This window comes from Notolepis coatsorum (genome assembly GCF_963971535.1).
Source record: "Notolepis coatsorum genome assembly, chromosome: 8".
NCBI classification, from domain to species: Eukaryota; Metazoa; Chordata; class Actinopteri; order Aulopiformes; family Paralepididae; genus Notolepis; species Notolepis coatsorum.
The window spans coordinates 154,788,370-154,812,078 of record NC_140172.1 but is presented as its reverse complement, the minus strand read 5'-3'; the positions used below and the strand labels follow the sequence as shown (position 1 = coordinate 154,812,078).

Sequence of the window (23,709 nt, the reverse complement as noted above, 5' to 3'; positions counted from 1 at the left end):
TTGAGAACGCGTTCATTCTCAGCCCTGTGTAACGGAGTTCAAAAGTGCGTTCATTCTCAGCAATCTATTATAATGGCGTTCAAAGATGTGCCATATTTCATAATGCATTTCAGCCGAAAACTCTGTTAAAACACTGTAAACAGGCGTAAAAATTATGCGTAAAACCACCCGATCTGGCAACCAGCCTGTCACCCCCTGCTACGTCATCAGACTCCTCATCACAACAAGCAGTGGAACAGGAATCTGCGCGCAGATTAGAAGCCGAGAGCTGCAGCAGCAGCAGCACTCGCTCAGTCCGAGTCAGACTCTACCTCTAGACGTCACGTTGGCGTATGCATTTAAAAGAGTTTACAATTCAAACTATTTGATAAACTTCTACTTTCAGCCCGGAAATGCATTCTGATAAACTGGATTAAGGATAAGCCTCCATTTTTACAAATGTGGTATAGAGGGATCTTCGGTGTGCTCCTACCCCATGAAAGACACTGTGCAATGCATAGAGTCAACAACGCTTCCTTTCAGGAGGTGTGGGCCCCACTATTAGACTATTTTCCTGCTGAAATGTATCGGATCCTTCTAAAGGCCCAGTGCCCCATTGTATGGACAGACCTAGGATAGGAAACAATAAATATTATGTATGTCTACATGTGAATGCGCTCGAGGCAAGTGCAATACTGTACAGTGCCTGTCTTGCTTGTTTTTCTTTTTGTTTTGTTTTTGCTTGCTTATGGTGTGGATGATGGCATAGAGATGAACTGGAGGACCCCCCCCCCCCCTTGTCCCAATGTGTGTTTTTGTAATGTAAGTAACTGTACGTGAAAAATCTATAATAAAAAAAAAATTAAAAAAGAACTAAAAAGAACTAAATTAGTTCATTTTTGAAACCATGAACTTTAGTTCAACATTTTGAATTATGAACTATGAACTGAACTAGTTCATTTTAAAAATTTTGAACTGTGAACTGAACTAGTTCATGTAGAAAGTGAACTTTCCCAACACTGCACATAGGTTAGGGCTGGCTAGGAGTATGTTTAAGCTTTGAGGTCTGGAGTAGGATGATGTAAACCAGTGCACTACAATTGTCCCTATAAATGCTGACCTACATCACATTTAGTAATTCAGTTACTAATTATGGTTGTACAACTCTCTCTTCCTATTGCTACTTTTATGTGTTACAGGTATGGATGTAAATATGAGGCAACAGCCAGAAGAAAATATGAACAACTGCAAGGTGTGGACAATGAGGGTTTCTCCTGCATGGACAGTGGACTTTGGCTGAATCCGAAGTGGCCATACATGGGAGCCTCACCAGATGGAATTGTCACGTGCGCCTGTCATGGAACTGGGGTTTGTGAGATAAAGGTACCAGTTATTTCTTCAGTATGGATATGTACATTTACCATTCATGTTTTGACACCTCAATACCACAGTAGAGCAGGTGTATTGGCATTGTGACGTGACTAATGGAACTGGGATTTGTGAGAAGAGTAACCTAGTACTTTGTAATTCAATGCAAAGTTTATGTTCCTATACATGTTGTAAAGACATAGAAACAGCACGTGAGAAATTAACAGATCTTGAAGCTGAACATTTGAAAAGGAGATACTATACAGAAGAAGTGACTATTTTCATTGTGAACTTTTAGTGCCCACACAGCAAACAGGAGGAGGCCAATCTACGCCTGTGTGCTGGAGACCAGGGCGTCTGTCTCATCAACGATGGGGACAATGTGAAACTGGACAGGAGCCATGCCTACTACTACCAAGTACAGGCTCAGCTCCACATTGTGGGTGCTGACTATTGTGACTTTGTAGTGTGGAACACAAATGACATCTTTGTAGAAAGGATTTTGCCTGATGCGGAACTCTGGGTCAATGTCATTCCCAAAGTTCAAGAGTTCTTCAGACACTGTGTTCTTCCTGAAGTGTTGGGACAGCACTTCACAAATGGCGCTTTTCCACTGCATGGTACCTACTCTACTCTACTCTACTCTACTCTACTCTACTCTACTCTACTCTACTCTACTCTACTCTACTCTACTCTACTCTACTCTACTCTACTCTACTCGCTTTAGGTACCTGGTACTTCGTTCCTTTTCCACTGCAGGTACTAAAATAAAGTACTCAGTTTGTCTCCGTGTGGGGAGGCGGGGCTGCTGGTGTACAGCTGAGAGCTCCATAGCTCTGTGAGAGCTCCAGCATAGCTATGTCCGTGAGCTAGTAGGCGCAAGCCAGAGTAAAACACAGTTTTCAATCAATCAATCAATAACAACATTAACGAGACTCTCGTTGTGTCTATTCTGCTAACGCTAACGTTACCTCTCTACAAGCGTTAACGTTAGCTAGGCTGTCTATGCTAACGTTAACGGATGGTGATTACCTCACGTTGTGTCTATTCTACTAGCATTAACGTTACTCATACAAACAATCAATAGCGAGTTATATTGATCACGCTATGTACGATAGCCATGCTAAAACGCTAGCACAACATAAGCTTAAGCCTTAACAAGTCAGCGATCTTTTTGCGAGACTAAACTCTCCGCTCGGTGTCAAATTGTGTTGATGTCGGTTTTGTTTAATCAATAAATGAGGCAGAATACACAGTGACTGTATAGTTTGTTTATTGAACTTGTGCCTGCTGCAACCATAATGAAATCCTATGCGAGACATTAAAGATGGCGGCTTTCTGTTTTCGTTCAGACTCTCCAACGAGTGACGCGTCTCTCTTCTGACCAATCAGTGGTCTGCAGTGTTTCACGTGACTTTTCTAGTACCAGTTCTACCCGCTTGGCTCGCGCTTGGAACCAAGACAGAGCAGGGACTAAAAAAGTACCCAAAAAGTACCGAAAAAGTACCTGGTACCAGGTACTTTGGTAATGGAAAACCGGAAATATCGAGTAGAGTAGAGTAGAGTAGAGTAGGTACCATGCAGTGGAAAAGCGCCAAAAGTGAACCAAATCATTTTTGAAATGTTTAAGTCTTTAATCTCTGTGCATATGCCTGTAATAAATTGTAAATAAATTGTTGTTTATGGAATATGAATATCACAACAGGTCAAAATCTTACAGCTTTAGTCATATAGGCACAAATAAAATAAATTGATATCTGAAATATATAGGTTGTTTAGGTTAATTAATTGTTTCTTTTGTTTGTGTAGTTATTCTTATGTTGCTTAGCTTTAGTTTATTATTTGCTGTTAACCCACCCTGATGCTGATCAAAATAAACCTTCTAAAGGGCTTCACATCGCTTGTTGCTGGTGGTTGTTGGGAGCTGGGAAGAGGAGTTACATTTCCATGTTGTCCCTGGGTTTCCCCTAGGCCGTTTCCTCTGAAAACTACTACATGATATTCACTCAAATGGTCGCATGTTGTGAAGAAAGAAAGCGACCAAGTTCGACCATGTTTTCCAGGTGTAAGCTACATCATACTACAACAAGCACCCAGTTGGAACCAGTATTTTCATTGTGACTACATAGACAATGAATATGATTTTCTCAAGACAAAAATAATTTAATAACAGATTAAAGATCAAAGATGAATTGAATGAAATTAATTTGTAAAAATGTCAATAAAATAATAATGACACACAGGTAGAGGGAGACAAATACATTATATTTTGAAATATTATTATTCAATATTATCATTAAACATTGAACTATTTGTAGTTCGGGCTAGAACAACTACACCCACCCCAGTTAGTGGAGGTCTGAGAAAACATCGACCCATTGTTTATAATCATAAATCTACCTCAAAACATATCATCAATGCAAACCTATGCACAACTATGCAGGGCAGGCATCTTATTTTCCTATTTGACTTTTGGATGAATAGAATATTACTTACTCAGTGGGACAACAGAGTCAGAAAGATTGGATAATGCACATCAAATTACTCCAATCTTATCAATCAGCGCCAGTGACTCACCTGTTTTTACAGCCATGTGTTCAATGGGCAGGGCCCTACTCTGCAGAATTCGGTACTTTCTTCTCACTAATCCTATGACCCTTTCCACGTGAATACGCACATTCGCAGGTTTTATTGTTTGCTCAACTTTGTAAGGAGATTCATTAATATTCCCCTGAAGGATTAGATTCTGACATCCAGCTCTCTGGAATGTGGCTGAATGTGGCTGTGGGGTCCGGTGACGAAGCCAGGCACCCAGGCCATGCACCCAGAAATACTCTGACCTGATGACCTGTGTGACCTAATGTGCATGCATGGCGCCTCAGGCCACCAGCCACTGAGGAGGAGCAAAGATAGACATGATGTCAGATCCAGCAACAGCTCACATATATCCCCACATATGACCATATACGACCAAGCCTCATCATCCATTATTAACCAGTGGCTCGCTAAATTTGGAACTCCCACATAGGATAAAAGCCATGGTTGTGTCATCATTCTGGAGCCTTGCAGCCCCCATGGAGGGCTGTGGTCTCCAGGACTGTTTCTCTTCCCTGTGTGTTCCTGTCAATAAAGACCATCGATTGACTTCACCTTTGTTTTCTGAATCTCTGTCCAGCTGGCTCATACATATCAATCCAACAAATTCAGTTTTTATACTATCAACTTCATATGCAGATAGCTGGCTCTTCCCTTTTGTGAAAGCAGGCATCTTCAATGAAGCACAGTAAAATCCTACACTATCCCCTATAGTAAAGCCACGGTCTGCCAGAACAATGTCTCTGGGTAACAAATTATTTAGAAGGCTACTCTCTTCAGTTATCTGCTTGTCACTCACTCTCCCTCCCCAAGCACGAGAGATGTATGTGACATATCCTTGAGGAGCAATGCCAATGAGAAATGTAACTGTGTTATGGTGTTTATAATTGGACCAGGTTTGTGCTCTTGCCAGCAAATTAGATGGCCTTTCAAGGAAAACTTCAAAACAGTCCACTATTACGGCAACCTTGCATCCAAATGCTTGCCTGAATGACATTGGCATTGTAGCTTGCAGCACCTCTCGCTCTGGCCACTCTATTATAAACTCTAATCTTTCATGAAGTATGCCAATTATCTTGTGCCAAATTCGAGAAAAAGTGGAACAGGAAACATTGAACCTGAAGGCCAAATCTTGGAGTGGAAGGTTTAGTCTGAACCGAATTAAGACCAACATGAACTGTTTAAATTTGGAGAGTGCGGACAAAGAGCTAGAGTTGATGTGTGGCTCACATAGCTGAAACACTTGCATCAAAACTAAGAAATTTAGCAAACCTGTGTAAAATGTAGTCTTCTCTTCATTGTTCTGAAAAGCATCTGGACTAAATGATCTGTCCAGTACTTTTTTCCGGAGGTCACTCAGCTCCGCTACTGAGTGATTCAGAACATCCTCCATCTTCACAAGATCCTCCATAGTCAGGTCTGTCTGGCATCCTGCATCTACATAGAATATATTTGGCAAAGGGGATAAGAGGGGAAAAGATAGTTTAGTTATATAATTTACAAATTGTATTTATCAAGGTGGTAATTATTTTGGTTAAATTATGATGTAAACAAGTGACATACATAGTTGTAAAAATACTTAATGTAACATTGGCTACATGAAAGCTCCATGCATTATATTTAATTTACCTTTGTAGTATTCCGATGCTGGGCTCTGTGAGCCCTCACCGAGGTCCAGCAATGCCTCTGCTGCGTCGGTGCAGGTCTCATCTGCTTTTCTGAACCTCAACCTTTCCTCACGTTGACATGATGCCTCTGTCATTGGTTTACCTTGCTGGTAACCAAGATTAACTGTAGGAGCCCAGTCTTGAGAGTCTACATCGTTGGCAGCACTCGGGCAGCCTGAATAAAATAAATAGCAAAGTGATAAACACCCAACAATGACAGCAAAGAGGGATAACAGTTAGTAGTTTCGGTCCTAAGAGATATACCTCACATCCTCACGTTGAAAACCACTGGCCGTGATAGCTAGCTAATGTTAGAATTGCTAAAAACAATGACACCGGAAGATAGCGTTAGCTATCTAGCTGCGAAACACAAACACACAGGGTGATATCACAGATGTAACGTTAGATATGTTAGCTATGTTATGTAATGTATGTATGTTAGCTATGTTCTGTATTTTTGTCAGTTTTATCCAGCTATGTAAGTAGCTAAATTACTGTAGCCTTACCTTTCACAAAGTGGTCACTGCATATACGAGCGTTGTCTGACTCTGCCCCTCCAGACTTCAGCCGGAGATTTCGGATCCACGTCTGCCGCTGTTTTTCTGTGACTTTTTTAAACTTCTCCCCTTTATGTATAACCACTTTCGGGACTCGAAAGTAGTCCTTGTTTTTTTCCCGATTAGATCGGTTAGTACAGCCGTAAACCTAGCAAAACTTTGGTATTTTAATCAGAGAGTCTCAGACTATAAGTATCTTTGTTATCTGCAAATCACTTCCTGCCCCTCATCTGCAGTTTGCGCGCCTTCCACTAGAGCGAATGACGTCACATGCAAACAACTGTTAATATTGAATCAGACAATATTGAATACTGAATGTTAAATTCAGGTTGAACTTTATTTGAGGATATAAAAAAAAAGATGAAAAATGAATAGGGAGGTAGTGGTTCAGAGAGTGAGAAGGGAAGAAAAGATATCATATGCAGAGGCGACTAGGAGGGTAGGAATGGGAAGTCGAGATAAGGTGCAGGGGTTTAGAGAAGGGCATATGGCAGAAAGGGTAGTACAGGAGGATAAAGAGAGGGTGTGGGAGGAGAAATTGAGTATTGTGGCCTTTGTGGCAGGAGTAGTTAATGCTACGGCATTGGTTACGGGCAAAACGGAGAGGATTAAGATGATTGTTAGAGTGGCGGTTCAACACTTGGGCATGGAGGGTCTGACATGGCAGGAAGTGGTTGGAGAATTAGAGAAGGGGATTGAGGAAATCCAAGAAGTCCAGAGTCAGCCCATAGGAGGCAAGGAGTGTCTCACAGAGGGGGGCTCAGTCAGGGAGAAGCAGCATTAGCTGCACCTCATGGTGGGGATGGGAAAATGGACACTGTAGGGCAGGGGTGGCCAACCAGTCAGAGACTAAGAGCCACAAAAAAATGACTGTGGTACCACAAAGAGCCACACCATATACCAGCGTTTCTCAACCTTTTTTTTCAGTCACGGCACCCTTCATGTGTTTATAGGTCTCACCCTCTGGCCTCTGAAGTTGCTAATGTCTTTTTTATTTGGGCCTCACAGGGTTAAAAGTACCCTGTGAGACCCACGGTTGCAAAATTACAAAATCACTTTTAGCCATTTAAAAAAATAATGTTTATTTAAAAAATGTTAAAGGGGAACTATTTTACTATTTCTTTCACTATTTGGGCACTTTTACACAATTCCTGTGAGTCTATGGAACACCTAGGTTTTTTTTTTTTTTAAATGCATTGTTTTGTATTTCTAATCAAGTACTAAAAACCGCATTTTTCTACCTCAAGATCTTAAGCCGTTTTGAGGCTGGGCTCCAACCACTGTGTGGCCTGGTGCCAACTGCCACATCAACTGCCACATTATTATGCAGCTGAGAAATCTCTGACATCACAGATATGCACATTTTCAGATGACTCAGTTCAGTGAGGGTGAATATTGTGAGAGGAGAATTGGAAGAATTCGCCAATATGAGAATTAGAGACGTATATCCTATTAATATAAGTCCACATAGCTAAGAAACAATGGTAAACACTGAAAAAAGCCATTTATAAGATAGTTCCCCTTTAAGCACATGTATAGTCAATTGGTCCTGTTGTTCAGCCTCACAATGCTATTTGATAGTAAATGTGTTTATATGTCCCACCCTCTGGCCTCTGAAGTTGCTAATTTCTTTTTAATTTGGGCCTCACAGGGTTAACCTCTTAAGCCCGAGATATACAGTAAAAGTGTATATTTTCAGCATTATGTTTGTTTACCAATTATTTTAACTGTTATTAGTGAAATATAAGATTATAGAAATCTCAGGGCATTGAGTCGGAAACCGGCGCATATTGACAGGAGGAAGTGGCACAGCCAAAAGTGAGTGTAGTCTTTTGAAGGAAGAGACTCAGGGCTTTCAAATTTCGAAAAACTACCCTACCCAGCTCACACCAGCCCCTGTCAATCATCTGACTTCTGGATTTACTTTTTAATTTCTCTTATTTTTTGGGATTATCTCCCACAAACCTGAACGTTATTGCCATAAAACAGAACGCAGTTAGTTTCTCTACCTTTCTGTGAACGTCTTGCAAAAAACGGTGTTGCAATATGATGAAAAATGGTGGAGAAATTTACATTATAAAAAAGATGGCAGAATTCAGTACTGTATCTACAAAACCTTCTGTTTAATCATCTTCCCTTTATTCATTTGCTTAGATTTTTCAGGTCTGGTCAATTTTAGCATGGTGTTATTTACAGTCAAAGATAATTTTTTTTTTAAAATAGAATTGATATTCTCCTTTGGTTCATTACAATTTACTCAAGCCTAGTAACAGACACACTATTTCTGACACTGATCCATATATGTCCCTAGATTCAGATACCAAGAACATGCAAATGGACCATTTAAAAAAAAATTGTAAATGTTTATTCTACGTCCTTATGGAATGAGTGACATACAAAAAAAAAGTAAAAAAAAAAAAAAAAGTTAAAAAAAAATTAAACAAAATATTTTTTTTATTTTTTTTTATGGGTGGAAGAGCCGCACATTGACGGGCAAAGAGCCGCATGCGGCTCGCGAGCCGCGGGTTGGCCACCCCTGCTGTAGGGGATCAAGGAAACCAGAAGATGGCTGTAAAAGCGGTAAAGAAGAAGAAGAAGAAGAAGAAGAAGAAGAAGAAGAAGAAGAAGAAGAAGAAGAAGAAGAAGAAGAAGAAGAAGAAGAAGAAGAAGAAGAAGAAGAAGAAGAAGAAGAAGAGAACTTGAAACCATACTACTAGCGTAGTATAAAGAACTGAGGAGGGCAGTAATACGCCACGATGCGTCTACACTGCCGGAAATTCAAAAGAAGAAGAAGAAGAAGAAGATCTCATTGTGCATCTTGAAACAGGACTGAACAGGACTGAACAGATAGACTAAACAACATAGATTGAAACCTGCATTTCTCAACCAAGGTGCCTTGCCGACCGTTTTGCTGTGGAAAGGTGAGTGTCCACAACGGCTAGCTAAGCTAGCTGTTCTACTTGAATACTGAATGTTAATATCAGACCATATTGAATACTGAATGTTAATATCAGACCATATTGGATACTGAGTGTTAATTCAGGTTGACAGTTGACATCATTTGACAGTTGACAGGGGGCTGGAAAGTTGATTTAATAAAAGAAAATACTCATTTAATCAGATTTTTAATAAAGAATCTATAAAAATTAAATGAGAAATATTTTTTTAATTAAAATGTTTTAATTAAAAACTAAGGTTCGAACGTCCGTTCGAAAAACCCTGACGAAGTTTGAATCACTTTAATCAAATTGAGGATTTAGTTTGAGGATATAAAAAAGGAAAAAAAAAAATTTATAAAATTATTTTATTTTAATTAATTTTTTTTTAATAAAAACAAAGGTTCGAAAGTCCGTTCGAAGAACCCTGACGAAGTTTGAATCCCAAAAACAGGCTTCGGGGACAGCCTTACCATACATATTATTTATATTATTCAAAGGGACCTCAAACATGTTCCGTTGTGATGTCACAGTATGATGTCATAACAGAACATTCAAGAACATTTGTGATGTCACAGTATGATGTCATAATCAAACATTCTAGAACATTTGTGATGTCACAGTACGATGTCATAATCAAACATTCTAGAACATTTGTGATGTCACAGTATGATGTCATAATAGAATATTTTAGAACATTTCTGATGTCACAGTATATACATTCTAGAACATTTGTGATGTCACAGTATGATGTCATAAAGCCCATTCTAGAACATTTGTGATGTCACATAATAGAACATTCTAGAACATTTGTGATGTCACAGTATGATGTCATAATAGAACATTCTAGAACATTTGTGTTCTATATATATTCAACAATACTCTCAGAAGTTCTCATTGTGCATCTTCAGACAGTACTGAACAGGACTGAACAGATAGACTAAACAACATATAGATTGAAACCTGCATTTCTCAACCAAGGTGCCTTGCCGACCATTTAGCTGTGGAAAGGTGAGTGTCCACAACGGCTAGCTAGCTGTTCTACTTGAATACTGAATGTTAATATTGAATCAGACAATATTGAATACTGAATGTTAATTCAGGTTGACTGTTACAAAGGGTCAGATTAAACCGAATATATATATTTATTACTTGAGATATATTGTATAATATTTGTATATCGTTTGATATCCCTTGTATATTCTTTGTACGTATACACGGAATATCCCTTTACCTGGTACAGGACAGACCATAATGTTCGTTCTCCTATTGGAAGCGATCCCCTAGGCGCCACGGCCATACCCCCCAATGTCTAGTTCAAAGTCACCGCTAAGACATGCCTGAACATGCCCAGTTTTGCGCAGGAATACGAGACAGAAGTGAGGTTGGCACTAGATTATTCACCGTACGTATAAATACGTTGCAGGTGGATACAGCAGTAGTCTTGTCTTATCCTAAAACGTTCGTTCAACGTATCGTTCGTTCCTTACTAGTAAAGCCTTCATCACGAGTCAACGACCAAGTGAAGTGAGCAACCTTGCATCTAAATAGAGCACTTATAACCGCGTGCGAATAGGATAGTAAAAGTGTCAGAGCTTAGTGAAATAACGTCAAGTTCGACCTAGTTAAATGTGAAGTACCGTGCACCGGAGAATCTACACCGGTGAATGCAGAGCCTTTTCCGGCTGGATTATATTGATTTTGGTCCTGTGGCTGTTGGAGCGGAGAATCGTCTACACCCACTACCGTGTGGGATTTACCCGTGAGGAGCATCACTCGAGCCCGTCTCTAGGAGGAGGCTGGCTGGCTTTCACCTATGCTGTCGCGCATACTTGGATTATAGCTGCTGCTTTCGTCTGCCGATCAAGGGAGTAATGTACCGACTCCCGTAGCTGGAGCTTATTGATTCCCCGTTGATCCAGACTTTTGCATTCGAACATTCATCCCCCCTGCTGGCTTACAACCGGAGGGAACCCCCTTAGTATCTCCAGCTGACCTACTAGTGTACCATATATAATTCTTATGATACAGGTGGTATTAATTATCTCCTGCGTAATATTCTCATGGACTTACGCTCTTGACCTATTCATGCACATTCTTCGCCTTACAAGCGCAACTCTCAATCTTGATAAGTAATGTAAGATAATCTTCGTGCTGCTAATAAATATTCTTCTAAACAGTATTTCGTGTGAAGCCGTGTTATTGTGGGTGTGTTCATCTCATGTACCTGTGTACTGTATGGCCAGTAGTAATGTACATAACGCAGTAGTGGTTTAATGATACCATACTTATTCAATACAGTCAGGGAATTGTACCCCTCAGTTACATTGACAGTTATCATCATTTGACAGTTGACAGGGGGCTGGAAAGTTGATTTAATAAAAGAAAAGACTCATTTAATCACATGAATCACTTTATTCAAATTGAGGATTTAGTTTGAGGATAAAAAACAAATAATAAAATAAAATTACAATAATTTTTTTTATTTGAATCTTTTTATTAAAAAGGAAGGTTCGAACGTCTGTTCGAAGAACCCTGACGAAGTTTGAATCCCAAAAACAGGCTTCGGGGACAGCCTTACCAAACATTATGTATATTATTCAAATGGACCCCAAACATGTTCCGTTGTGATGTCACAGTATGATGTCATAACAGGACATTCTAGACCATTTGTGATGTCACAGTATGATGTCATAATAGGACATTCTAGAACATTTGTGATGTCACAGTATGATGTCATAATAGAACATTCTAGACCATTTGTGATGTCACAGTATGATGTCATAATAGTATATTCTAGAACATTTGTGATGTCATAATAGAATGTTACAATTCAGGTTGACAGTTGACAGCCTATGGCTCCTAGAAAGATGGCGCCATCAGATTTAGGAATTATAGGCATAGTAGGCGGATTACTATAGAAATTCTTCTGGAACTTTACTCTCACTCTATTGGCCACAGGCAATGATTATGCCCCAAAGGGAGTAAATATGACTACTTGAGAGGAAAATAATAACTCCGTCATAATTACTCTGGGAAAATTACTCTCCAGTTTTTCCTGTGTATGGCTTCGGCTGGGCCTTTCCCGGACCTTTCCTGGAGTTGGGTGCTGGTCTCTTGCGTGTGCTTTGATGGATTTTGGTTGGTTCTCATCTTTGGGCTCCCTCGGTTCGCTGGCTTTTTGGGGATTCCTTGCTGTGGCTTCCGCTGTGTTTCGGGGGGGGGCGTCCCGGGGCTCCCGGTGTCGTCTCGGTTCATTCGTGGGGCTGCATGTCTTCGGGTCTTGCCGCTGTTGTGTCGGTCTGCTGTCCTATACATCTGTAAAGGAATATAACGAGGGTTTATGTTATGATAACAGGTATGGCAGACTCTAGTTTATCGAGTGCATTTGTACAAATGGAAATTATATATTTATTTCCTTTTCAAAGTTATTATTATTATTATTATTATTATTATTATTATTATTATTATTATTATTATTATTATTATTATTATTATTATTATTATTATTATTATTATTATTATAGTTGTTATTATGATTATTACTACTATTATTAATACTATTATATGTCAAACATATAATTAAAAAAGAAAACGTTTTTATTAAATTATTATTATTATTTTTGTCATCATTCTATCCGGATGAGGGGTTCGGTTAAATCATACATGAACTAACCGTCAGTTAGGTTTTGATTGATTGATTGAAAATGTTATTAACATATTGCAGAATGGGTACAGTACAGTACAGCTCAATACGATGCAGACCAGAGAAAGACTTTCGTCTTCTTTACATCAGGGTCCCCCATTTTCAATTCATCAGGACATATATGACATACACAACATACAGATAGACAGTACTGCTACATCTATACATTTATGACATACCAGATTTGCTAATACAGTACTGTTTGTGATACAAGAAGAGTCTAAAAAAGAGAGTATATACATTTGACGAAGAAACTGTATATTGGAGGAGGTTGGTAGGAGGGGTGGAGGGGGGGGGGTTGGGTAGGTGGGGTGGGGTGGGGGGGAAACTGTACATTGTAGGTGGTGGGGTGGGGGGGGGTAACTGTTCATTGGATTATCGACTAAACCTTACTTGGTCCCAAGAAGAGGGTCTTGTGTATTATTGGGTTTAATAGGACATTTACTGTACATTGGAGGGGGTTGCGTTAGGACATTTACATGGGCCAGTTTCGAATTGCAGTCTCTCGTAGGTGCTCTTTGAGAGTGGTTTTGAAAGTGGGTAGTGATTCACATTCCTTTACAGCTGTGGGTAGGGCATTCCACATTGATGTGGCATAATTGCGAAACGTGTTTGGTCCCTTGTTTGAGCCGAATCTGGGTTTAACATGATTTGTGGAGCTCCCTCTGGTGTTGTGATCGTGGTATTCACTGACCTTTGGGAAGTATTTTGACATGTACAAGCTGCGGGCTGCAGTAAAAAACTCAAAACCAGATTTTCAAACATAAACATAAAGACGGACAACACACTCATCACAGACAAGCATCCCAACTCCACTGACACATGCCTTCTCTATTTAAACGACCACATCAAACAAGAGGTGGACGCGGGCAAATACTGCGGCATGGTCATGCTGGACCTACAAAAGGCCTTCGACACTGTCAATCACTCCATTCTGATTGACAAGCTAAAAGCAATTGGTTTTGATCAGGGCCGGACTGGGGAAATAATTCATACCGGGAGATATAGCGCGAAATATAGCCCCAATCAGGCCACTTTTTAAGCGGGGGGTCTGGGGGTCCCCCACCAGGACATTTTTTGTTACAAAGACTTAATTTCCTGCATTCTGGTGAATTTTAGTGCATGTGAATCACAAACTAATGAGCCAACAATTGCTTAGTACAATGTACTGTTATGGACCTCAAATAAAACTGTTGTGGCACTAGCAATGCTACTCTCTCCACCTTCAAAAAGAAAAAAGCAAGAGCACAACATATTTTTCTATTTACTATTATAATACAGTTAACCACTCTCTCCTGTAAGGGCCTTTCTTTTTCTTTGTTTTATCCCTCTCTCATCCACCCTTTCTCTTTCTTCCACTGTCCATCTTGACATCAACGTTAATTGACTTTCGCTCTACTGTATCTCTCACGAGTCCCTCACAGTCACAACCCCCTCCAATGTACAGTAAAAATGACCAAGTATGGTCTTGTCAATATCCCAATGTACAGTGTTGCTTGTACAGTTGTACAGTGTCCCCCACCCACCCCTCCTACCCAACCTCCCCCCCACCCACCCAACCACCTCCAATGTACAGTACCCCCCCCCCCCCCCCCCCCCACCTACCCAACCTCTTTCAATGTACAGTTTCTACGTCAAATGTATATACTTCTTTTCTGGACTCTTTTCGTATCACAAACAGTACTGTATTTGCAAATCTGGTATGTCATAAATGTATAGATGTAGCAGTACTGTCTATCTGTATGTCATATATGTTACGATGAATTGAAAATGGGGGACCCTGATGTAAACAAGACAAAAGTCTTTCTCTGGTCTGCATCCCCTTAACAATTGTATGCATTGAGCTGTACTGTACCCATTCTGCAATCTGTTAATAAAGTTTTCAATCAATCAATCAATCAATCAATCAACCTGGCTCATTGCCTGGCTGTTATTCTGCATCTGAGTGCCATCTGCCATTCCATTCGCCGCCTCCGCTGTCAATCAGTTGTATCGCCTGGTCCCGCCTCCACCAATCACAAGCGGCAGCACGGCTCCATTGTGATCCGCGTGAGGGAGAGAGTCAGATAGTTCTCCAACTCTGTCGCAGACAGTGAAATCCTGGTTGTTCCCCACCCACCTAGGTTATCTAACTATCGCGCCGCGCCGCCGCCACAACTAGAAACAATGGCCTGGCAAAAAAAATAAAAAAATTATAATAATTTTTTTTTTTTTTTTTTTTTTTTATATAATTTTTTTTTTTATCTGTGCAGGCCAGGCCACCGGGAAAACTCCCGGTGCTCCCGATGGCCAGTCCGGGCCTGGTTTTGATAGTCTATTAGTGAGCTGGATGCAATCCTACCTGGAGGGGAGAGAACAGATGGTGGAGGTAAACGGTACTCTATCCCCCCCCCCTCCCAGTGAGCTGTGTTGTTCCACAAGGAAGCATACTAGGACTGCTACTGTTCCTAATTTATGGAAATTACATGTCGTCAGCTTGTGACTGCAACTTGTTCCTGTTCGCGGACGACTCAGCCCTGCTGGTCTCTGACAAGAACAAGTTACAGGTTGAAAAAACCCTCAGCTCGGAACTAGGAAAAATCTGCATCTGGCTCGCTGATAACAAACTATCATTACACCTGGGTAAAACAGAGTCCATTCTCTTCGGTTCAAATAACAAACTCAGCAAGACTGACGACTTCTCAGTTACAGTGGGTGACAATATTGTCACAAGGAAAGATAAAATTACATATAGGTTCCATCCTAGAGGCAAATCTTTCCTGTGACAAAATGGCATCCAATGTAATAAAAAAAGTCAACCAACGAACTTGATTCTTGTACGGGATCTCCTCTCTGGTAAACAAGAATACCCTGAAGACTCTGGCAGGAGCACTCATTCAAGGGTACTACGACTATGCTTGCACCTCATGGTACCAAAGCACCTCAAAGGCTCTAAAAACAAGATTACAAACATCACAAAACAAACTGGTCAGACTACTGCTTGACCTTACTCCTAGAACCCACCTCACCCCTGCCCACTTTGACAACCTAGGATGGCTTAGAGTAGATGACAGAGTACAGCAACTTGCAATGGGCCTGGTCTACAAGATACACTACACGACTAAGGTACCCATGTACATGTCAAATTACTTCCCAAAGGTCAGTGAATACCACGACCACAAAACCAGAGGGAGTTCCACAAATCATGTTAAACCCAGATTCGGCTCAAACAAGGGACTAAACATGTTTAGCAATTATGCCACATCAATGTGGAACGCCCTACCCACAGCTGTAAAGGAATGTGAATCACTACCCACTTTTAAAATCACTGTCAAAGAGCACCTACGGGAGACTGCAATTCGAAACTGGCCCCTGTAAATGTCCTAACCCAACCCCCTCCAATGTACAGTAAATGTCCTAACCCAATAATACACAAGACCCTCTTCTTAGGACCAAGTAAGGTTTCGTCGATAATCCAATGTACAGTTACCCCACCCCGCCTACCCAAAAAACCCTGCCCACCCTGCCCACCTCCAATGTACAGTTTCCCCCCCCCCCACCCCACCCACCCAACCCCCTCCACCCCACCTACCCAACCCCCAATGTACAGTTTCTTTGTCAAATGTATACTCTCTTTTTTAGACTCTCTTTTGTATCACAAACAGTACTGTATTTGTTAATCTGGTATGTCATAAATGTACTGTATTTGTACTGTACTGTATTTGTAAATCTGGTATGTCATAAATGTATAGATGTAGCAGTACTGTCTATCTGTATGTCCTGTATGCCATATATGTTATGATGAATTGAAATTGGGGGACCCTGATGTAAACAAGACGAAAGTCTTTCTCTGGTCTGCATCCCCTTAACAATTGTGTTTTCGATTCCCATCCCTAAACAGTGACTTCAACCAGCTGCTGACTGAATCTAAGTAAGTTTATAACAAAAGTTAAAGTAAACTTCAGGGAGCATTCCAGAGGAGGGAGTGTTACTGAGTGACAAAATGGCTTCGTCTCATTGTGAAGAGGATCTGTCTTGTCCCGTGTGCCGTGACATCTACACAGATCCTGTCCTCTTGTCGTGTAGCCACAGCGTCTGTAAAGCCTGTCTGCAACAATGGTGGAGAGACAGAGAAGACAAGAACTGTCCATTTTGTAGGGAAGTATCTTCAATTTTAAATCCTCCTCATAACTTGGCTTTGAAGAACCTGTGTGAGGCCTTCAGGGAGAGAAGCCGGGGAGCTCCAGCAGGTTCTGAGGTGCACTGCAGTCTGCACAGACTCCAGCTCATATGTGTGGTGTGTCAGTCCTGCAGAAAACACAAGAGCCACAACTGCTGCTACATAGAGGGAGCTTCGAAGAATCACAAGGTATGGCAAAATCATTATTATATTAATTTATTCAAACTTTAATTATACTCAATAAATACACAGAGTAATTATACTAATTTACAGTGTTGTCACGTTGTTAATGAATACAGAAACATTAGACAATCAGAACAATTAGATGGGATTAGATTCAGACACTGATGTTGGAGTTGATTTATTTTTGTCCCCAACGTAGGAGGTGTGGGATTCAATGTCAGTGTGGGAGTCAATGTCAGCATGGGAGTCAATGACAGTGTGGGAGTCAATGTCAGTGTGGGAGTCAATGTCAGTGTGGGATTCAATGTCAGCGTGGGAGTCAATGTCAGTGTGGGAGTCAATGTCAGCGTGGGAGTCAATGTCAGCATGGGAGTCAATGTCAGTGTGGGAGTCAATGTCAGCGTGGGAGTCAATGTCAGCGTGGGAGTCAATGTCAGTGTGGGAGTCAATGTCAGCATGGGAGTCAATGTCAGTGTGGGGGTCAATGTCAGCGTGGGAGTCAATGTCAGCATGGGAGTCAATTTCAGTGTGGGTGTCAATGTCAGTGTGGGAGTCAATGTCAGCATGGGAGTCAATGTCAGTGTGGGAGTCAATGTCAGTGTGGGAGTCAAGTCAAGTCAAGTCAAGAGTTTTATTTGTCACGGCATACAAGCATACAGTGAAATGCGGGGGGTCATGCATGCATGTTGTGCAACACAAGTAATAAGACAGGAATGAGAATAGGACATTTGTGCAATAATACAATGTGCAATAATACAATGCAATAATACAAGTAATAATAATAACAGGTATGTACATAAAGTTTACAAGATCATGGTAAGACATGCTAAGCTCCTACGATAGTGCAATACACAGTTAGCTACGGATGAGGCTCTGGGTCTTATGTACACTACTATACAATGCTTATGCTATGCTATACAATCTATAGTTATACTATGTGTCTTTATGCTAGCTTGCTATCCATCTATTTACTATACAAGAACCACTCCCGTTCTTGTTTTTTTATTAAAGTGACCTTTCCATTTTGTAAGGTGACCGTTGAGTGTGCAGCGTGTGTGTGTGTGTGTGCTCTTGCTAAAATGACTGCTTAGTGTGTGAGCGTTTACAGTGTGTGTGTTGTGTGTGTGCTCATGTGTGCTTCTGTGTGGAGAGTTCAGTGTTCAAGATTCTGATGGCCTGGGGGAAGAAGCTGAGCCGTAGTCTCTCTGTCCTAGTTTCTCGTAGCAGCTTGAACAGGTTGTTGTTGGGGTGGTGAGGGTCTTTCCTTATTCTGCAGGCTCTGGATTTGCACCTCTTGTTATATAAGGCCTGCAGGGGTGGTAGTGCAATGCCCGTGGTACGCTCGGCTGAGCGCACCACTCTCTGTAGGGCCTTGTCCTGTGCCTTGCTGTTTCCATACCAGGCAGTGATGTTTTCAGTCAAGATGCTCTCTACAGCTCCGGAGTAGAAGGACTGGAGTATCTTTCCCGATACTCTGAACTTCCTTAACTGTCTCAAGTGGTAGAGGCGCTGCTTCGCCTTTACGACTGAGTCTATGTGTGTTGTCCATGTCAGGTCCTCTGAGATGTGGACCCCCAGGTACTTGAAGCTGCTCACCCTGTCCACAATGGCCCTGTTTATCCTCAGTGGTGTGTGTGTCCCCTGCTTCACACTTTGTAGGGAAGGGTTTGAGGTACCCAAAAAGCACATTCAGGAAAACCTGGCATTTCCTCTCAAGGAATGAATCACAAAAAAGTGCTGTTATGGATGTTACATTTTTGCGTTATGGATGTTACACGTCTGAAATAGACAAAAAACACTATCAAAAATGTGTGTTGTTAAGTCCGATTATGACCCCTTTGTTTGATTTAAATCAGAAGTATTTTATGACTCCTTGTTTGATTAAAATCCAACATATTCCCAGACACAACTTTTTGACACATTGTTGGTCTAGGTAGAGCAGTGTCCACGTTAGCCTACTGCTAATCGGCTGCTGTCGGCCATCTCCCCCTCGCGTCTGCTCAGCCTACATGTGTATTTGTTATTGTTTTGCCGAGTATCGTGACAAGAAACCCACCCCAAAAAACACAGAAACCCCAAATGAAACCAAAAAGTAAATGAATATTATTCCAGTATTATTCCAGGGACGACATTTCAAGACAGGCCCCAGGAATGAAGGATGCAGTGACCATAAGAGAAGGAGTCAAGCAGAGGGTTCAGAAACGCCACATGTCCATGTCCCTTATGGAGGCTTACCGCTGCACTTCCAACCAAAGAGGACAAGTCCTGGGTCAGTTTTGATCAGATTCGTGAACACCTCAACCCTCACATGGATAACAGAGGGAGATACCATTTCTCTGTACCAGTCCAGGCAGCGTCTATATTAATCCCAGCCGAAGAGTGCGTCGCGTTTCTCTGATTGGCCATGTGACCGCGGCGCGTGGCAGAGCGGTAGAGCGGAAATAGGCTGCTGCCTCCACATCAAGAAAGACAGACAGGCATTCTCTGCGACAAACCCTAACCTTAACCAACTCCGAAATAATGCCTAACCTTAACCCTAACCTTAACCAACTCCGAAAGAATGCCTAACCTTAACCCTAACCTTAACTTAACCCTAACCTTAACCAACTCCGAAATAATGCCTAACCTTAACCCTAACCTTAACTTAACCCTAACCTTAACCAACTCCGAAATAATGCAGCAATGACTTGTGAGATGTTATTATTTTCATGTTTTATTTCCTGGTATTGTGTGACGTGGTGAATTTGAAAACCCCATTTGTGTGGTTAGGTTACATGATGATTTCTGATGTAGAAGCCGACAAAGACTTGAGGCTGTTTTGAGGGAGCAGTTGGACTAAGGAGTTGTGTTTCCGTCAACATAAATTAATGCATTGCTTTACCAAGCTGCACCTTCTCCTTCTCCAGCAGCGGGCAGCCAACCGGCCCAAGCCCAAGATGGGGACGTCTACAACGGCGGTCAAGCTGCCGTCCAACCGCAGCTCGTCCGGCGCCAGGCGCAGGAGGACGCGCTGCCGGAAGTGTGAGGCGTGCCTCCGGACAGAGTGTGGAGAGTGTCACCTCTGCAAGGACATGAAGAAGTTCGGAGGGCCGGGGCGAATGAAGCAGTCCTGCATCATGAGGCAGTGCATTTGTTTGATTTAAATCACAAGTATTTTATGACTCCTTGTTTGATTAAAATCCAACATATTCCCAGACACAACTTTTTGACACATTGTTGGTCTAGGTAGAGCAGTGTCCACGTTAGCCTACTGCTAATCGGCTGCTGTCGGCCATCTCCCCCTCGCGTCTGCTCAGCCTACATGTGTATTTGTTATTGTTTTGCCGAGTATCGTGACAAGAAACCCACCCCAAAAAACACAGAAACCCCAAATGAAACCAAATAGTAAATGAGTATTATTCCAGTATTATTCCAGGGACGACATTTCAAGACAGGCCCCAGGAATGAAGGATGCAGTGACCATAAGAGAAGGAGTCAAGCAGAGGGTTCAGAAACGCCACATGTCCATGTCCCTTATGGAGGCTTACCGCTGCACTTCCAACCAAAGAGGACAAGTCCTGGGTCAGTTTTGATCAGATTCGTGAACACCTCAATCCTCACATGGATAACAGAGGGAGATACCATTTCTCTGTACCAGTCCAGGCAGCGTCTATATTAATCCCAGCCGAAGAGTGCGTCGCGTTTCTCTGATTGGCCATGACGCCCATGTGACCGCGGCGCGCGGCAGAGCGGTAGAGCGGAAATAGGCTGCTGCCTCTACGTCAAGAAAGACAGACAGGCATTCTCTGCGACAAACCCTAACCTTAACCAACTCCGAAAGAATGCCTAACCTTAACCCTAACCTTAACTTAACCCTAACCTTAACCAACTCCGAAATAATGCCTAACCTTAACCCTAACCTTAACTTAACCCTAACCTTAACCAACTCCGAAATAATGCAGCAATGACTTGTGAGATGTTATTATTTTCATGTTTTATTTCCTGGTATTGTGTGACGTGGTGAATTTGAAAACCCCATTTGTGTGGTTAGGTTACATGATGATTTCTGATGTAGAAGCCGACAAAGACTTGAGGCTGTTTTGAGGGAGCAGTTGGACTAAGGAGTTGTGTTTCCGTCAACATAAATTAATGCATTGCTTTACCAAGCTGCACCTTCTCCTTCTCCAGCAGCGGGCAGCCAACCGGCCCAAGCCCAAGATGGGGACGTCTACAACGGCGGTCAAGCTGCCGTCCAACCGCAGCTCGTCCGGCGCCAGGCACAGGAGGACGCGCTGCCGGAAGTGTGAGGCGTGCCTCCGGACAGAGTGTGGAGAGTGTCACCTCTGCAAGGACATGAAGAAGTTCGGAGGGCCGGGGCGAATGAAGCAGTCCTGCATCATGAGGCAGTGCATTTGTTTGATTTAAATCACAAGTATTTTATGACTCCTTGTTTGATTAAAATCCAACATATTCCCAGACACAACTTTTTGACACATTGTTGGTCTAGGTAGAGCAGTGTCCACGTTAGCCTACTGCTAATCGGCTGCTGTCGGCCATCTCCCCCTCGCGTCTGCTCAGCCTACATGTGTATTTGTTATTGTTTTGCCGAGTATCGTGACAAGAAACCCACCCCAAAAAACACAGAAACCCCAAATGAAACCAAATAGTAAATGAGTATTATTCCAGTATTATTCCAGGGACGACATTTCAAGACAGGCCCCAGGAATGAAGGATGCAGTGACCATAAGAGAAGGAGTCAAGCAGAGGGTTCAGAAACGCCACATGTCCATGTCCCTTATGGAGGCTTACCGCTGCACTTCCAACCAAAGAGGACAAGTCCTGGGCAGTGGCGTCGCGTGGGTAAAATAACAGGGGAAGCCAAAAAAAAATTATTAAAAAAAAAATTATTCAATATTTTTATTAATAATTTTTTTTTTTTTTTTTTTTTTTTTTTTTTAAGTCAAGCAGTCACCATGTACACTACAGTATGGCTCGGCGGCCAGTCAAACGTTATTTTTATTTATTTAACAGATTGCAGAATGGGTACAATACAGTACGGCTCAATACACATTTACGATGAATTGAAAATGGGGGACCCTGATGTAAACAAGACGAAAGTCTTTCTCTGGTCTGCATCCCCTTAACAATTGTATGTATTGAGCTGTACTGTACTGTACCCATTCTGCAATCTGTTAATAAAGTTTTCATTCATTCACACACAATTGTATAAGGGGATGCAGACCAGAGAAAGACGTTTGTCTTGTTTACATCAGGGTCATTAATACTGCTGGAGCATTGGTTAATTTTTGGTCCGATTTTTCCTTGCGCGATTTTGCGCGCCGCGTGGGAGCAAATTCGAGACACATATTCGGTTGCAAAAAGGTGTCCCACGGTCTCCTCTATGGCCGTGAATATTTTCACGCGGATCGGAATCACGGCGCGCCCGTGGGACACTTTTCCGTTTCGGCGAGTTTATTCCACGCTTTCTGTTTTCCTTTTCTAAGCATTTTAGGGGCTACATGTGAATCAGTAAAAGTTGCGGGACGCCCAGATGTTTCCACGATAGAAAGCTCGCGTGGATCCCATAATAGGCTCACTTAATACAGCGTTTTTAAAATCACGCGACATTTTCAGGGTCGCGAGCCGACCTTTTCCCCTCGTTTTCGATGATGGAAGTGATTTAGGAAAAGCTTCGGCACGCCGAGAGGTCCCCGTGGATTTAATCTCGCGAGGATCGGGGCAATATTCGGCCCGTGGGAACAGTTACGGGTTAATACAATGTTCAGAGTGCAGAGGGGAAAATATGGGACCTGCCCCGCCTCCAGGTGGAATATTATGCTGAACGTCTTCCTCCCAGCTCCGTTTTAAACTTTTAGGGTGTGGCCAGTGGCAGTCAGCTCGAATCTGATTGGCTAGGATCGGATTTGGAGTTTGGACTCACTCTATAATGCTGGAAGCCTGGAGAAAGAGACCTACCCACTGCTTCTCTCCTATACTAGCTGCAGTAGTGAGCACAGTCTGACAGTGTGTTAGAGGGAGTGAGAAGGAGAAGAGGGAGACATTAAAAAAAAAAAAAAAAAAAAAACACAGATGCACAGATGAATGTAAACTATATTAAAAAAAAAAAAATTTTTAATTTTTTTTTTTTTTCATATTTCATATTTCATAATTTGATATGAAATTTATAGGGAGGCATGGCTTCCGTTGGCTTCCACAAGGATTCGCCACTGGTCCTGGGTCAGTTTTGATCAGATTCGTGAACACCTCAATCCTCACATGGATAACAGAGGGAGATACCATTTCTCTGTACCAGTCCAGGCAGCGTCTATATTAATCCCAGCCGAAGAGTGCGTCGCGTTTCTCTGATTGGCCATGACGCCCATGTGACCGCGGCGCGCGGCAGAGCGGTAGAGCGGAAATAGGCTGCTGCCTCTACGTCAAGAAAGACAGACAGGCATTCTCTGCGACAAACCCTAACCTTAACCAACTCCGAAAGAATGCCTAACCTTAACCCTAACCTTAACTTAACCCTAACCTTAACCAACTCCGAAAGAATGCCTAAACTTAACCAGCGAAAGAA

At 42.0% G+C, this 23,709-nt stretch overlaps 1 protein-coding gene across 1 annotated transcript in view; it reads left to right on the top strand.

Annotated features, from left to right (window-relative positions):
* ncam1a (neural cell adhesion molecule 1a) overlaps positions 1–21,233 on the top strand; it is a gene marked incomplete at both ends in the record, with an annotated part of 230,163 nt that extends 208,930 nt beyond the window's left edge. The window contains 2 exons of the mRNA XM_084320612.1: positions 20,057–20,282; positions 21,181–21,233. Of these exons, the coding sequence (XP_084176738.1) occupies positions 20,057–20,282; positions 21,181–21,233 (279 nt within the window). The remainder of the gene's footprint in view (positions 1–20,056; positions 20,283–21,180) is intronic.
* Between the last annotated feature and the right edge of the window lie 2,476 nt (positions 21,234–23,709).